Raw genomic sequence first — 17,611 nt, forward strand, 5'->3', positions numbered from 1 at the left:
ATAATAGTTGAACTGCAGCATTTTGCACCAATTGGAGCCTCCTAGTTAACTTAAATGGGAGACCAATGTATAATGCATTACAACAGTCAAGTTTTGATGTTACCATAGCATGGATCCAGGTGGCCAGGTTGGTCATGTCGAGATAAGAAGCCATTTTCCAGGCTAGAGTGAGATTGTAGTAAGGATTTTTTGCAGCAGCCTTAACTTGTTTTTCTAGTAGTAGCGCTGGATCCAGTATAACCCCTAGGCTCCCAACTGAGTCTGCAAGGGTCAAACAAACTCCGTCAAAAGTGGAGAGTACAATGTTTTTCAAGATCTCTGACTTCCCAACAAACATCACTTCAGTCTTATCAGGGTTCAATTTCAACTTGTTATTTTTCAGGCATTTCACTATGGCTGTCAGGCAGCGATCTAAGATTTCTACTGCATCTTGTGGGGACCTGGATAGCGAGATATAGAGTTGGGTACCATCTGCTTATTGATGATATCCAACTCCGTAGCTGCAAATGAGTTCTCCTAAAGATTTTATGTAGAGGTTGAATAACATGGGAGATAAGACTGTGCCCTGCAGAACCCAAGATAGTTCCCATTCTGAAGATAGCTTATTTCCAACGGCAACCCTTTGAGTCCATTCCACGAGAAACAATTTAAACCAGTCCAAGGCACATCTTTTGATGCCCACTTATGTTTCTAAACACCTCAACAGGATGGCTACTGTGTCAAAGGCTGCAAACAGATCCAGGAGGAGCAATAAGGAGGCATGGCCTTTGTCTATATTCAGACGGAGATCATCCACTAATGCTTCTAGTGCTGTCTGTCCCATGCTCTGGTCTGAATCCAGACTGGAAAGAGTCCAGAGCACTCGAATTTTCCAAGAAGATCTGGAGTTGGTCAGCTACTGCTCTCTCAATCACTTTAACCAGAAAGGGCAGATTAGAGACTGGACAATAATTGGCCACATCAGTTTTGTCTAGAGATGTTTTTTTAATTAGCAGACGGATAACTGCCTGGTTGAGTGGCTGGGGGAAGGTGCTCTGAGTTAGTGGTTGATTTACAATAGATCTCAGTGGTTCACTTACGTGATCTTTACTTGATTTTAACAGCCAAGATGGGCAAGGATCAAGTGCACAAGTAGTGGCTTTCATAGATGCCAGGATCCTGTTAAGGTCTGTCATTGTAATTGGTTCAAAGCAGTCCAAATCTAGCCCAGATGGTGTATTAAGCATTTCTTCTATCTTGTTTGTATTACAGCTAGCATCTAGGTCAGAGCTTATTCGTGCTATTTTATCAGCGAAAAGCAAAGGCCTTGCAGCTAATTGTCTGTTCTTGGGTTTGTAAAGGTTCAGATTTAGGGGTTAGGTGTCTGGATACCCTGAACAATTGGGACGGCCGTAAACTAAACGACGCAATGGTTGCCGAGAAGTAACGTTTCTTTGCTGCTTTTATTTCCACTTCATAGATCCTCCACTGTGTTCTCTAGCAAGTTCTATCAGTTTCTGTGTGTGTTTTATGCCAGCGTCTCTCTAGACATCTTCCAGCCCTCTTCAGGTCAGCCAGCTCCATGATAAACCATGGTGCCGGCTTCCATCTCAAGGGCCAGTGGGGTCGACAAGGAACAATGGTGTGGATAGCTTCAAGGAGCTTATAATCACCAAATTTTGATCCAAGTGTCTAAGAATTAGGGTTGCCAACAGACCTGAAGAATAATGTCCTGTTACTTTAACAGAGGTTTAATGTGTAGAAATAGGCATCTGAAGCTGTTTGTGGCATGGAGGTAACTAACATCCCATTAGGATAGTTCAGGTGGGTAGCTGTGTTGGTCAGAGAGAGTCAGAAGGGAGCTCCAACTCTTGAAAGCTTCCACTCTGAAAATCTTTTTGCTCTCTGGACTCAAATCCTAGTATCTCAGTAAGTCTCTATTAAAGAGATGGAACATTTTTTTCTCCAGGAATTTGGCAACTCTGCTAAGAACACAAATAATAAACATTAACTGATCAGATGAACTATATGGCTCCTTGTAGAGGTTCCTTGTTGGGCAAGAGACAGGTAGTAAAATTCTGTGGCAGAAAATCAAAGTTATTAACATATTTGAAAAGCAACCATGTGTAAACAGGCTTGTCAACAGCCAGAGAACATTACATTAACTAAACATTAACTAATCAGATGAACTATACTGGTTCCTTGTAGTGGCTGGTACACAAATACAGTGCCACTATCAAGAAGGCTTGCTCCAAGCACAATATCTAAATTCTCAACAGTTGACTTGAAATGTTTAAAAGACCAGACAACAAGATAAAACCTTTCTGAACATCCCAAGTTACTACAGAGGGAGCAGCAAATCACCCCACATGATCCTCTGAAGTCACCTAATCAAATAAGACTGGAACTAAAAGGTTCTACCATCAAGGTTAACTCAGAAGGATTTGATGACCAATTGTATCTTTTCCTTAGTAGTCTAGAAAGATCAAGCAGCAAACTTCCCTCTTCCCCCGCATAAATCTCTAGCTCCAGGTTACACATCTGAGCCATTAAGACAATTTAGTGTATCCAAGAAATTGATAAGGGAACAGAAAATCAGTTTGTTCAAGAAGTATCCACCAAACTATATTCAACTATCTTTCCCAAGATCAGAATGTTAAAAATTTATCAAAAATTGTAAATACCTCATACGAGCAACTTTTTCACAGCCTTCTTCTGAGATGAAAACATAACCTTTCTCAATGAAGGCACTTATGCCAACCAAATAGACAGTGACTCCTGACAGCTAGATTTAGACACCTGAAATGGGTATGGGTTAAGAGTACAACTGGTAGGTTGGTACCTCATCCACACCCTCAGGTGAAACTAATTGACATAGATTTCAACAAAACCTGCATGACAGTACAATGGACACCTATAGCTCAGGTCCGACACAGTGAGGGTTTTAAAGCTCGATCAGATGCAAGAGATTTTATCTGCAAAGGGCTACTCAATCTGGTCTTCAGGCGGACAAGATTTTTAAAGCCCTGCAATGAACGAAGGTGCTTATGATGCAATACTGGCAAAGAATAAATGTTTCTCCTCACAGGATAGGTTCTCAAATGTACTTTATACTGTATTCAAATAGATTCAAATAATACAACCTCTCAGAAAGCCATAACCAAGCAAAGCTCCCTCAGAAAAAAACCTAGGAACAATCCTATCAATTCCTTACATCAGCTTCTTGTTGCAGCAGACTGCTGGACAAGCAGGAGGATACTTTTAATGGACGTATCATTCAAAATGCCTTTTTGTTAAAGCTTATTGATACACACTATTTAATGAAAGGTCTTCTGCTCATATTGTCATTCAGACTAAGTAAAAGGAATTCTGCTTGAACTGTGAAAAGCTCACAAAGTAGAGTATATGCTTAAATTTTCCAGCCTGCTTTTCCTCATATGTGTGTTTTCCTTCAGACTGTATTGTATTGAGGTTGAAACAGTTAAGAATAGTTCCAAAGTAAGCAAAAATGTATAAAGATGGCATAATTTATTATACAGGTACCTCAAATAAATGTCACTATTAATCTGTGTAACACTTTGTGCTCTACATTGACTTGTGTGAAGAATCCATGTGTACCTGATGCACATAGATGTCGGGGCATGGTTGATGTATAGTCAGTTGCAGTAAATGCTACTGAAACTTGCTGGGCCTCATAGGTGTATGAACTAAGGCTGTGCCCAAAATACACCTTGCATGGTTCTGTAGCTGTCCGTTGCATAGAAAATATTTGCTATGATAGGGATGCCAGTTTCAGAGAAACTTAGCTATCATTATTGACAATGCCACTTGCTAAACTTCCAAGGTATCACAACACAGGTTGGAAACCACAGACCTATTTTAAATTCCGTATGTTCACCCAAGGCACAATTCAATCAGATTTAACCACCATTATGGTCACCAATTTTAACTAGAGTTTAGATGCTTAATCTATTCCATGCAAATAAACATGGCCTAAAAGCACTTAACTCTGACTTGAAAGTGCTCCAAATTAATTGTTATATAGTAAACTGTGAGACTTCTAAGTCTCATTTGGGTCCATTTCCTGTTGGTTTGTGGCTAGTGTCATATAGTGGTCAGAGTGTTAGTCTAGTACCTGAGAGACCTGCATTCAAATCTCCAGTATGCCACAGAGGCTTGTTGAGTGACCTTGGACCAATTAGCCCAACCTACCTCACAGGGTTGTTGTAAGAATAAAATGGACGACAGAGCAATGTAAGCGACTTCGGCTCCTCAATGGGAAAAGAGGCAGGGTACGAATTAAATTTTAAAAATATTAAAGGTTTCTGCGTTTAAAGCAAACGCCCCCTCAATTAGGAAGAATTGGAGAGGGGTGCACTTCAGAGCTGGCCTGTACCCTCTTCTGCATACACCCCGCACATTTTACAATCCGCACAATCCAGCTGGTTTTTCTTTTTCTCCCCCTTCACTCCCAGTCGCTACCCAAAGCGGTTCAAGACTGTTCAGGTAACAGTCATCGCTTAGTATTTCTCACCACTGACTCTACTATGTTCTAAAATCAGAAAAGAAGAAAGTCATGAAGTCCGACCAACGATCTAAGCCCTATGCGTCGTTAATTGGGCAAGAAAGCGATTGCCTCCACCAAGGCGCTGACGCAGGCAGGCTCCCCAGACAGCACGCTGAACAAGCGCTCCAAACGCCGCTGAATTTAATAAGACCGTCTCCTACATGAACGTTCGTGGGGATCGGCCCGTTCACAGGTAGCCCGTTCTTAGCCTCACAACTACAAGACGAAACTATTTCTCCCTCCGCCGATTTTCCCTCTATCCACCCGTCAAGACATTCTGCGGATAGGACGAGAAAGGCGCCACTTGTATCTAGGAAGTGACGTAACACGCAAGGCGGAAGACGCGCGTTTGGTGCTTGTGCGTTTCCTGGCTGGTGGAGGAGGGGTTAGGGCAAGATGGCCGGATCCACAGGTCTGTGCTGGGGGGTCTCGGGGCTGCCGAGGGGGGCTCTCTTGGCGGGAGGGTTGCGCGCAGTCGCCGCTCGGGCTGGCGCCGCTCGTTATGTGCGGAGCGGCTGGAGTCAGCGTAGCTAGACTGGGGTTTGGAGCTGGAGGAGGAAGGGGGGAGGCCGCGGGGCTGGCTCAGGCTGGGAGCCCTTCTCGGCGCGGGAGGAACTGCTGGGTGTCGGAGTGGCGGTTCAGGCAGCCCAGGGGCTTCTGCGTGGGGTGGGTTGATTGTTACTTCAGGGAACTTGAGTTTTCGCCGGGAAAACCTGCAGGATTTGGTATAGGCTACCTGGGAGATAGCTTCCTAAAGAAAGGAATAACTCTTTTCTTTGAGTACGACATTAATGAATGATGGTGGTTGGTAGGGGACATCTCAGGTCTCCTTCCTTGAAAGTACAGGTAATATGGGGAGAGGTATGTAACTAAGGAGGGAAGCAGAATTTGCATACTATAAATCCAGTATGCTATCTCACTAACTTTGCTGATAAGCTCAGTGTTCAAGGGGAGGGAATATCTTGCTTGTAAAATTTATTTCTGAATAATGCTGTTGTTTCCCAATTACTCCGGCTATGGTCTTGTTAGCTGACTAACTGCAAAGCTCGAAAAAGAAATCTGGTTATTTGCATTGCAACTTGTTTGTGACAGAGCTTGAGACTTATGTATTTCATTTACTTTATGTGATTTATCTGATCCCCTCTCCCTCATTTTCAGAGTGTTGTAGAAGAGTAAAATTTTCCAGCCATACAGTGCAGGTACCATAGATGAAGTCTGAATTAATCAGCTGTAGTAGCTGTGAATAGGAAACTGGGAGTAGGGGTGGTAATTATTTGCCACGAATGTGAAGTAAAATAAAATGGTATTATGTATAAAATACTGCTTCCTACTAGTTATTTTTTTAATTCAGAAAAGCATGATCAACTATTACTTTGAGAACATAGATTAGATCCATTACACATCTAACTGGTAATATAAACTTGTTGCCTATACAATAAGTGGTTTCATTCCCAAGTAATTGTGGCATTTTCCTCTTGGATACTGATGTAACCTACCTAATCATAGTAACTTATATAAAATTAATGTATTTTATTCCACTACTATCCAGATTGAGTTGCTTATTATGAATATTGCCTCCAGTAAGGTGGAGATGGTTTGTGCACCTGGGACTTTCACAGCAGAGATGGATACTGAACTTTATACACTATTTAAAATATTTTAGATCCTAGCATGTTACTGTTATTTGGAGTATGTTATACTACACAGTCTTAAAATTTTATCTAAAATATATTAAAATAAGTGAGCAGTATGTTTTGTTTTCCTTATTTATTTCATTTGTATCTTGCCCTTCTGTCAAGGGCCTCAAGATAGAGTCCATAAGAATTCACAGGAGACCTTCCATCAAGACCCCGGCCTACTTAGCTTCACCATGGTTGTTGCATCATTTGCTTCCAACCATACCTTGATTGTACACTAAACTGTATGTTAGACTACACTAAACTGTATGTTACACTGCCTTAACAGAAGCTGCCCATTCAATGTTCTGAAAAGTTTCCTTCATTCAAATTTTGCGAAATATATATGTATTTGATTTTAATTGATAGAACCACTAACAGTTTCTGTCTGTAAACCTATCTTTAACAATTCAGAAAGTAGCCAGCCTGAGGAGCTGTCTCAAGTGGGTCTTGGACAAGCAGTGTATATACTTTTCTAAATACATTTTATAAACAAATTGCTGTTACACTTAAGCCACAGTATCAATCCTTGTTATAAAATGCTAACCAAAATAAGATAATGCCATGCTTCTGTAAGACGCTTTGTGCGTTGAGGAGTGGGCTTACAATGTTTGGGGCAGATCTTGAGTGAAGGGAACATACTTGGTCAATTTGAAAAAGGCATGAGCTATAGAAGACAAATCCCTAAGTATAGCACACAATGGAGTTCAAAAGCTCTGAATAGTGCTAATGGGAAGCAGCAGTTTAAATAGTAAAACAGAGAACAGGTTGTGCTTTCTGCATTGGGTGGAGCACTAACACAAGTTCTCTGCCTTTCTAGTGTTGAATGATAGATGAATTCCTTGGTGAACAGGATAGAGTACAAGGGTGAGATAACTGGGTGTAATGAAGCAGGCATACCAGTTCTTAATATGTACTAAATTTGTTCTTAAGGCTAGAGCTTGCTTTGCCAGTTGGATAGCACATCACTATTTTAGAATATTGATAGTGTGAGTTGAGTCCTCAGAATGCTGCTGTTTTGCATTTTGATGTACTGAGTGACAATCAGAATATAGCAGTAAATTGTACTGATTGCCAGGCTTTTGAACTTGCATGATTATCACTGTGCCTAGAGTACAAATAAAATGTTAGTGTTAAATCTGGCTGTCAGACTGGCTAGCTTTCATTAAAGCAATAAAGATGAGTGGTATGTTCATAAGTAGATAACTGACCAAAGAAATCTACAGTATTTTAAATAGCAGTTACCCCTTCACAGTTCCCCAAGGACAAAAGTCATAAAAATCTGGATGTTAGAAAATACCTGAACATTGTACTGCCATGATGTCCCATATCTGATATGGAGTTGTTGTGATGGGCAAGCCATTAATCTCAGCCTTGGCTCCCCATCTGTAAATGGGGATAACTCTCATAACCTTCTTGAAATGTAAAATACAGTAAGAGTGAGTAGATACTCAAAATGCCTGTGCTTGCGTGGATGTTGGGGGAGAAAAAGATGGGACTGAAGATGTCTCTGGAATTATACTTGCTGAGAGTCAGTGTGGCCCACTGCAGTGGGACAGCAATAATTGATTGGGTAATTAATTTAAAAAAACTGATTTAATTACTCACAGAGGCTTTCATATTTCACATCCATTGTTACTTATTCAGAGTAAGTTGTGAAGTAAAGGATATTCATAATGCTAAGAAGCTGTGAAGAAACAAATACAAGGGGTTTAAAGAATTGAAATGAATTAAGCTTCATTCAGAGAGCAGACTTGGCTGTGCATCAGGAATCCAACTTATCTCTACTTGACTGAATCCATAATTAGGTATGATCTTACTGATGCTTTGGGAGCAGTTGAGCATTTCTGCAATACAGTTACCGGAGCATTTTCAAAGATCTATTAAGAATCTTCTACCAAGAAAAAAGTCAAAGGAAGTGGGGTCGGAGGAGTGGGCACATTGGCGTCTGCTGTATAAGGAAGCCTATATAATTTTCCGAACTTATCTAATCAAGAGTGCTGGGAAGGGGCTATCCTACTGAAGCATCCAGTTTTAAATGTCTCTTACAGTGGCATTGGACTTGGCATATAGATTTTTCAGTTTGTGATTTGAAAAGCAAACTCATTAGTTTATAGTGCTTTGTAGTGTGTTGTAGTAGTTCAGGCTCAAGATTTCTTTTTTACCACTTTACTCTCTGAAATTCATTATAATTGGTTTTCTTGTTCTTGTATCATGTGAAGTGTCATGATACTTTACACTTGTATAGAGTTTGACTGTTCAAAGAGTCTAACATACTATTATGTTAGACTAATACTTAAAGCAATCCTGTAACATAGGCCTATATTGCAGTTACAGCTTAGGGACAATAGCTTGCCTAAGGCTGTCTAGATTTGAGTCTAGTGGCACCTTCGAGACCAACAAGCTTTTCGTGGTGTAAGCTTTCAAGAGTCAGAGCTCCCTTCTTCAGATACTAAGGCCATCTAGTGATTGTATGTTACAGGTAAAATTAAAAATAGGAATTTCTTGTAGTCACATTTTGTTTGTAGTCACATTTTTTTGGCCCCTGTGTTGTATTATATTACCCCAGCAATGACCATCGTAGATTTAGGAAACTGAGATTTAGAGAAGGGTGGACAAAAAGTACACTATAGTCTCTGGTTAACCACTGATCAGTTTCTCTTAGAGTATCAGGTGCTTAATAATTGCTGGGATTTCTTCAAGGAATGCTGGATTATGTGGTTGTTGGCAGGATCCAGCAATACTTTCCTTAGGTTCTTAATAATTCACATTCAGAATCACTTAACTTTACTAAGAGATCCTTAGAATATCCTCTTGCTCTTTCAATTTAAAACAAGTTGGTGAACTATGTGGAATTTAGTATAAAATTAGAAGGCCTACTTCTGGTTTTCAGATACTGACTTGCTCCAGACTGCCAAAGACTTCTCATTAAAGAGTCATGTTAACCCAGCTGTGTACAGTTTTTATGCAGTAACTTTTAGTACAAATGTCATGAGATCAAAAGGTGAGCAATAGTGTTGTGTGATCCACTGTTTCTACGCAACATAAGTATCACAATGGACGGATGATGGTTGTACATTCTTTTGTTCTGAAAATTTTTTTTCAGAAGAATAAGCCTGTAGTGTGGTTTTACAAGCAGTTAAGTTTCTCATAATGACATTAGAAGCAAAACATGAGTGTATATATAAGATCAGTGGAAATTGTTTGATACTGCTAATCAGATTAACATATTAGAAATATATACACTTATAAGTATAACTGCATATATTTCAGATGCAAAGTGGAAGGTATTTTGTCACCTTACTAAAATGTGTACCTTAGTCTTACTAATCTACAAAACAGTGAAGTATGAATTTCAAAAACCTTTTTTATTTTTGAAAAATCTCAGAAATATGTGGTCATATTTTTTTAAAAGAGGTTCACTTTTATTTGTGACTTGAATGACATGGCTACAGTTTCATAATAGCTTTTTAATTGCCGATATTCCATAACAATCTAACTGACCAAGTATAAACTGTAAACTCTTTTATCCAAACAAGCATTTATAACAGAAAAGTGTAGAGCTCTGCACATGAGCACCCATAAACTCTGGTTAGAACTTGCTTTTAGTGCCCAGGTTCAATCCAAGAACATGTGAAATAATAGAGGGCCTGTGAGAATGAGTTAAGTACCCTGTTTAACACATTCAGTAATCAAAAGTCTTGCAAAGTACTGAAATTCCATTCAAGAGCAGTCTTCTTTGAAAATAGGCACATCTCATATAAGCAGCTAATGAGAGTTCACATCTTTCCCTATGATTTGATTTGAGGTCAAGGAAAAGGTAAGTAAAAGAAAAGCTATGCTAAAGACAAAGACCATGCTCACAGAACACAGACAATCTGGCTGACATTGTCTTAATTTTCTGGGTCCTGATCATGCCAAAAGCATGTAAATACCAGATGCCTTTGCATAACAAAACAGGAAGCTTCAGGAACACAAGTACTAGTTCAGTAACTGATGGAAGTTCAGTCAGCACTGAACTGAACATGTCCAATGGATATTTAAAAACAAAGGGATATACTTTAGGAAGGAAAAGTTCTGCAAAGCAAAGACTCTTAGTCGCCACTTGATTACCTAGGGGCAATTTCTGGTGACCAGTGGCAAATGAGCACCTTAATAACAAGCTTGATGTGTTCCTTATTGCCCAGGAAATCTCGGCATTTGAAGATGCATTTCAGGAAGCATGTAGAATAGAATTCAGTTATATTGTCGAAGGCTTTCACGGCCGGAGAACGATGGTTGTTGGGGGTTTTCCGGGCTGTATTGCCGTGGTCTTGGCATTGTAGTTCCTGACGTTTCGCCAGCAGCTGTGGCTGGCATCTTCAGAGGTGTAGCACCAAAAGACAGAGATCTCTCAGTGTCACAGTGTGGAAAAGATGTAGGTCATTTGTATCTACTCAGGAGGGGTGGGGTTGAGCTGAGTCATTCTGTAAGAGTTTCCCAGGGTGTGGAATGCTAATGGCGGGAGGCTTCACTGTATCCTGAGGAGGTTCTTTTGCATATGGATTGGTGCTTGATGTGCTAATCTTCTCTGCAGGGCTATTGTCGGGTGTGGAGTGTTTTGTTGGCCTGGTGTTTTTCAGAACTGGAGCCCATGCTCTGTTCATTCTTAAGGTTTCTTCTTTCCTGTTGAAGTTTTGCTTATGCTTGTGAATTTCAATGGCTTCCCTGTGCAGTCTGACAAAGTAGTTGGAAGTGTTGTCCAGTATTTTGGTGTCCTGGAATAAGATACTGTGCCCTGTTTGAGTTAGGCTATGTTCAGCCACTGCTGATTTTTCAGGCTGTCCAAGTCTGCAGTGTCTTTCATGTTCTTTTATTCTTGTCTGGATGCTACGCTTTGTGGTCCCGATGTAAACTTGTCCACAGCTGCAGGGTATACGGTATACTCCTGCAGAGGTGAGGGGGTCTCTGCTGTCTTTTGCTGATCGTAGCATCTGCTGTATTTTTCGGGTGGGTCTGAATACTGCTTGAAGGTTATGCTTTTTCATAAGCTTTCCCATCTGATCAGTAATTCCTTTGATATATGGCAAAAACACTTTTCCTGTGGGAGACTGTTTTTCTTTGGTTGTTTGATTCATCCTGGGTTTGATTGCTCTTCGGATTTCATTTCTGGAGTAGCCATTTGCCTGAAGTGCGTGGTTTAGATGATTAATTTCCTCATTGAGAAAGCGCGGCTCACATATCCGTCTTGCACGATCCACTAATGTTTTCATTATGCCTCTTTTCTGTCGGGGGTGGTGATTGGAGTTTTTGTGTAAGTACCGATCAGTGTGGGTTGGTTTCCTGTAGACCTTGTGACCTAACTGAAAGTTTGCTTTGCGGATGACCAAGGTATCTAGGAATGAGAGTTTTCCCTCACTTTCTTTCTCCATTGTGAATTGTATGTTCAGGTGGATGTTGTTGAGATGATTCAAAAACTCCATCAATTCTTCCTCCCCATGGCTCCAAATGATGAATGTATCATCCACAAACCGGAACCATACACTGGGTTTGTGGGGTGCTGATTCTAGAGCTGTTTTTTCAAAATGTTCCATGTAGAAGTTTGCTATAACTGGGCTGAGTGGGCTCCCCATGGCCACCCCATCCATCTGTTCATAGAATTCGTTGTCCCATTGGAAGTAACTGGTTGTCAGACAATGATGGAATAAGGCTGTTACATCCTCTGGGAAAATCTGATTAATCAGTGCAATAGTGTCTTTTACTGGAACCTTGGTAAACAGGGATACAACATCAAAACTGACAAGTATGTCTTGTGGATTGTCAGTTTTGATGTTGTATCCCTGTTTACCAAGGTTCCAGTAAAAGACACTATTGCACTGATTAATCAGATTTTCCCAGAGGATGTAACAGCCTTATTCCATCATTGTCTGACAACCAGTTACTTCCAATGGGACAACGAATTCTATGAACAGATGGATGGGGTGGCCATGGGGAGCCCACTCAGCCCAGTTATAGCAAACTTCTACATGGAACATTTTGAAAAAACAGCTCTAGAATCAGCACCCCACAAACCCAGTGTATGGTTCCGGTTTGTGGATGATACATTCATCATTTGGAGCCATGGGGAGGAAGAATTGATGGAGTTTTTGAATCATCTCAACAACATCCACCTGAACATACAATTCACAATGGAGAAAGAAAGTGAGGGAAAACTCTCATTCCTGGATACCTTGGTCATCCGCAAAGCAAACTTTCAGTTAGGTCACAAGGTCTACAGGAAACCAACCCACACTGATCGGTACTTACACAAAAACTCCAATCACCACCCCCGACAGAAAAGAGGCATAATGAAAACATTAGTGGATCGTGCAAGACGGATATGTGAGCCGCGCTTTCTCAATGAGGAAATTAATCATCTAAACCACGCACTTCAGGCAAATGGCTACTCCAGAAATGAAATCCGAAGAGCAATCAAACCCAGGATGAATCAAACAACCAAAGAAAAACAGTCTCCCACAGGAAAAGTGTTTTTGCCATATATCAAAGGAATTACTGATCAGATGGGAAAGCTTATGAAAAAGCATAACCTTCAAGCAGTATTCAGACCCACCCGAAAAATACAGCAGATGCTACGATCAGCAAAAGACAGCAGAGACCCCCTCACCTCTGCAGGAGTATACCGTATACCCTGCAGCTGTGGACAAGTTTACATCGGGACCACAAAGCGTAGCATCCAGACAAGAATAAAAGAACATGAAAGACACTGCAGACTTGGACAGCCTGAAAAATCAGCAGTGGCTGAACATAGCCTAACTCAAACAGGGCACAGTATCTTATTCCAGGACACCAAAATACTGGACAACACTTCCAACTACTTTGTCAGACTGCACAGGGAAGCCATTGAAATTCACAAGCATAAGCAAAACTTCAACAGGAAAGAAGAAACCTTAAGAATGAACAGAGCATGGGCTCCAGTTCTGAAAAACACCAGGCCAACAAAACACTCCACACCCGACAATAGCCCTGCAGAGAAGATTAGCACATCAAGCACCAATCCATATGCAAAAGAACCTCCTCAGGATACAGTGAAGCCTCCCGCCATTAGCATTCCACACCCTGGGAAACTCTTACAGAATGACTCAGCTCAACCCCACCCCTCCTGAGTAGATACAAATGACCTACATCTTTTCCACACTGTGACACTGAGAGATCTCTGTCTTTTGGTGCTACACCTCTGAAGATGCCAGCCACAGCTGCTGGCGAAACGTCAGGAACTACAATGCCAAGACCACGGCAATACAGCCCGGAAAACCCCCAACAACCATCAGAATTCAGTTATTTTGTGACTTATTTTTAAGGAGTGAAGTGTAGCATTACAAGAGACTGATGCAATAAAAAAATAAACTAACCGCAATCCTGCTATGGTAACTTTGTTTTTAGAAGAGCAGCTGATGATAATAGCAATAGCATAGTCACTTGTGTTTGCAGTCCTCTTTCCCATATTTGTAACTCATCACTCCAGGTCTTACTTTTTTCAAGGTATTCTTGGAGGAATATATTTACTTGGCTGTAATTCAAGGGCCAATTTCAAAACTCCGTTTTTTGGGGAGAAAAAGCTGCCATAAATGTTAACACCTGCAATATCAGTTATTGATAAAAAGAAGTTTTTGTGCATCAGTTTCTCTTGATAACCATAGTTCCTAATTGTATGAATTGCTTCTAAAAACATGAAGAAATTGTTGCTGCAATTTATATATTAGGGTTTTTTTGTGTTAATCATTTTGCATCCTGTTTTCATAATGCAGGTGATCCTAATATTATGGCTAGAATTCCTTGATCCATTAGTCTGCAAAAAAATTAGTAGTTTTGTACTTACTGCATTAGTCATCTTTGCAGACAAAAGTTGGCTGTAGCTTTTCTCAGATGTTTTAAATGCTTCGAAAACTCTGCCCTCCTTTAGACAAACAGCACTGATCACTTGTAGAATACTTCAGAAAGTGTGTCTGAAGCTATGTATGGACATTATAGATGCTGAATGTATTAACAAATGTTTATTGTTTTGTAGTTGGTGACATAGCTGAATTCAAACAAAGGCAATGAGCAGTTATAGCAATTAGATTTTAGGAGGAAATAAGACCATCCCTTTTTTTAGTCTGTAATACAAGGTTGTATTTTGAGTGGTTCTAATTCAAAAACAGTTTCCCATGGCAACCATGGGGCGCTATTGGTCTTAAAGATAAAACTGGAACCGACTGTAGGGCAATTTTAACTATATTTCTTGAAAGTGTGTCAGAGGAAAAGCTGTTTGCTTTGCTAATAGTGTATACTAAACCCCTACCTCCTAGGTGGAGAAAGAAAAAATGCTTTGTTGAAGCTTGATGATAGTGGGGTACATGCTTGTTGTTTACCTTTCCCCCCCAAAGCTATTTGGGAGGTCCTGCTTAAAGTGGAGCCTGAGGAGAAGTAGTGGAAGCACCTGAAAGCAGTAGATAAACAGCTTATGCTCTCCTGCATCAGGCTAAGATGAGGAGTAATCAGTCTGTACAGCACAAGTAGATTGTGCCCCAAATCTTGGTTGTGACTGCATTTATAACTAGAAATGAGAATCAAGCTTCATATATCTATATGTTCAGGCTTCTTTTATTCTCTTGCTGTCATCTCTTAAATTTACTTGGCAGTTTCCTCAGTTCTGTCTCCAAAAATAGCCACATGAGCATGCTTGTGGTCAAAGGAACTTAGAGCAGGCACTGCATACTTGCATAATAGTTGACCTAAACAAGGACTCAAACATATACATATTGGGATTAGTTACTTGATATATAAGTTTCAGATGCTAGTATATTTTGCTGACTTTGAGCACCTTTGAAATCATTATTTTTATGGGAGAGCAATGTAGTGCTGAATTTGTTTTTTGTTTTAATTCTCTTTGAGGAATATGTGCTTTTCTATATGCACATCATATGACAAGCAAACAATATAAGCTGCTTTGGGTCCCTTTTGGGGAGAAATAAGTGATGGAATGAGAAGATCTCTGGTAAAGTTCTATCAGTTGAAGTTCGTCTCTGTCCAAGCCTTAACCAACAGACCAACAAATGCTGTTGGGAGCTTACATTAGCCTTATTTTTCAATTTCTAATTTTTAGCTTAAACCAGAAACTCAAAAGTGATATAACTGTCATAAACTTCTAAATTTGCAGGACATGATGTGAACAATGAAGTTTTAAATTCCACTATCCACCTAATAGGTTGTGCTGTAATAATAAGTGCTGTTATATATTGCTCTTCTAGACAAGGTTAGTGCCCCACTCAGAACAGTGAACAAAATCAGTGTTGTTATTATCCCCACAATACAGCTGGCTAGCTGGGGCTGAGAAGAGTGGCTTAGCCAAGGCCACCTGTTGAGCTCATGGCAGGACTGGGATTCAAACTGTAAAACAGGTGGTACCTTTTGGCATCACCCTTTAGGAGCCATTTTGGCTGTAGGCTGCTTAAGTAGACTAGTAGTCAGCTCTGCCATCCCCCACTCAGCTGCAGATGTTCAGCAGCAAACATTTAACCCCCCAGGGATTCCGTCACATGTTAACATTTGAACTCTAGCCAAGAGCAATAAACAGAAGTGTCTGCTAAAACAGTATTGCTCACTACTGCAGTGTTTTCAGCGCTTATAAATCAGGACTTTTTTCATGACTGGAAAAATTGCTGAATGAAATTATAAAAGGAATCATGTTTGCTTTTTCCAAGCTTTCAGATACAAAATTTGAGATGACTTTCGGAAATCGCTTTAAAATAAGATGCATATCAATATGCTAAATTTCACAACAGGTTAAACCTGGTCAAAATAGTTTAAAACTCTTGAGTTGTGTCACAACCCTTTGTTAATGGGACAAGTTTAATTTTGTCAGTACCTCATATGTAATGTGTTCCCCTGTAATGTGTTTTACATTAAGAAGATCTAAATGTGTGGGTTTCCAATGTGCATGATGGACAACCTGTCATGCTAATAGGTGTAAAGAAGTGAGGTATAATTTTGAACATTGCTGTTTACATTTCCTCATTTTTCCAAATAGTTAAAGTCCCTCGTAATTTTCGTTTGCTGGAAGAACTTGAAGAAGGTCAGAAAGGAGTAGGAGATGGTACAGTAAGCTGGGGCCTCGAAGATGATGAAGATATGACGCTTACAAGGTGGACGGGCATGATTATTGGGCCACCAAGGGTCAGTGCTACAAGTTAAAACTTCATTTTTTAAAAAAAGAATGTTCTAGCAGTAAATTTGTTTCAAAGTACTTGATATTCATGGTAACCATTACTCATCTTAAAATAAAATCCTGCAGGATTAAAATTTAGTACATCAATGCAATCCTAAACAGAGTTATTCCAGTCTGATCCCATTGAAATTAATGGGCTTCGACTAGAGTAATTGTGTTTAGAATTGCATTGTATGTCAGGAACATCCGTAAGATGTCTAGAGTCTTTCTCCCTAAGACCTGGAAGATCAAAATATACAGACTTTATTCACCACTTCTTGGCTCAGACGTGAATAGTACATTTATATCATTTATGAGTAATGATCTTTTTATTTCACATTACATAAACTATGAAATTTATATTAAGGTGATGTGTCTTTAGTGGCTACTGTTCAAACTGAAGTGCATATGCATGTGAACTGCTAGTGTATATAAAAAGCTGTTGCTTTCTCCGCTTTCTTTAACAGACTTAAACATGGACAGCATACCTAGTTAAACTTTGAGGCAAAGCAGGGTAGGGCAAGGGGTTCATATCAGATTCCCTCTTTTGTGTGGAGAAGTGGGGGCCAATTTTAGGAGCCCATTGTCTATTTTAAGCCCCGTGTCTGTTGTTCATCCTCTAACTTCAGCCTCCTAGGTGTGCTTCAGAAGACTAAAATAGGAAGAGGAGCATTGGATGGATGAGCAATTGACATCCAGATTATCTGGGCTGTTGCTTGTCCTACCCTAGACATTGCTAGTTTCTGATAGTAATGTGTATTATCCCATTGTGTGGCAGGCATTTTGCTAGAATTAATGTAAAGCAAAGTGATTAGTGAGTATATCCGGAAAGTAGGCACAACTTCAGCCTTTTCTGTTTGTTAGACAAAGTTGAAGGCATTTGCTGGGTACAAAGGTATTGTCAAAGCAGCTTTGTTTACAAAGTTTCTGTAGTTCTGGCAGAGAAATTAAATTCTTTATAGGATGTATAAAACCATAAGGGGAAAGCATCACATGAGCTTATAACTTTGAACTGCTATGCTTTCAGGCATGCCTAAGTTTTGAGCTTATCTCCAGTAGAGGCAACCTGTGTTATTCTTTGCTAAATTTTAATATGCCGCTTTGCAACCAAAATGCTGTTTTGGCAGGTGCAGACAAAGAAATTGTTCACATTTACTGGGTGGAAGT

General features: G+C 40.1%; 1 protein-coding gene across 2 annotated transcripts in view; it reads left to right on the top strand.

Moving 5' to 3' along the window:
- Window positions 1-17,611, top strand: part of UBE2V2 (ubiquitin conjugating enzyme E2 V2) — a 32,487-nt gene that overhangs the window by 5,436 nt on the left and 9,440 nt on the right. The window contains exons 1-2 of one of the 2 annotated variants that reach the window (XM_054985417.1): window positions 4,885-4,958; window positions 16,268-16,413. In XM_054985417.1, coding sequence (XP_054841392.1) covers window positions 4,943-4,958; window positions 16,268-16,413 — 162 coding nt within the window. In that variant the 5' untranslated portion in view covers window positions 4,885-4,942. Of the gene's footprint in view, window positions 1-4,884; window positions 4,959-16,267; window positions 16,414-17,611 lie in introns of those variants that run through there. The other variant, XM_054985419.1, reaches the window with a different exon arrangement.

Source organism: Eublepharis macularius, chromosome 7, assembly GCF_028583425.1.
Source record: "Eublepharis macularius isolate TG4126 chromosome 7, MPM_Emac_v1.0, whole genome shotgun sequence".
NCBI classification, from domain to species: Eukaryota; Metazoa; Chordata; class Lepidosauria; order Squamata; family Eublepharidae; genus Eublepharis; species Eublepharis macularius.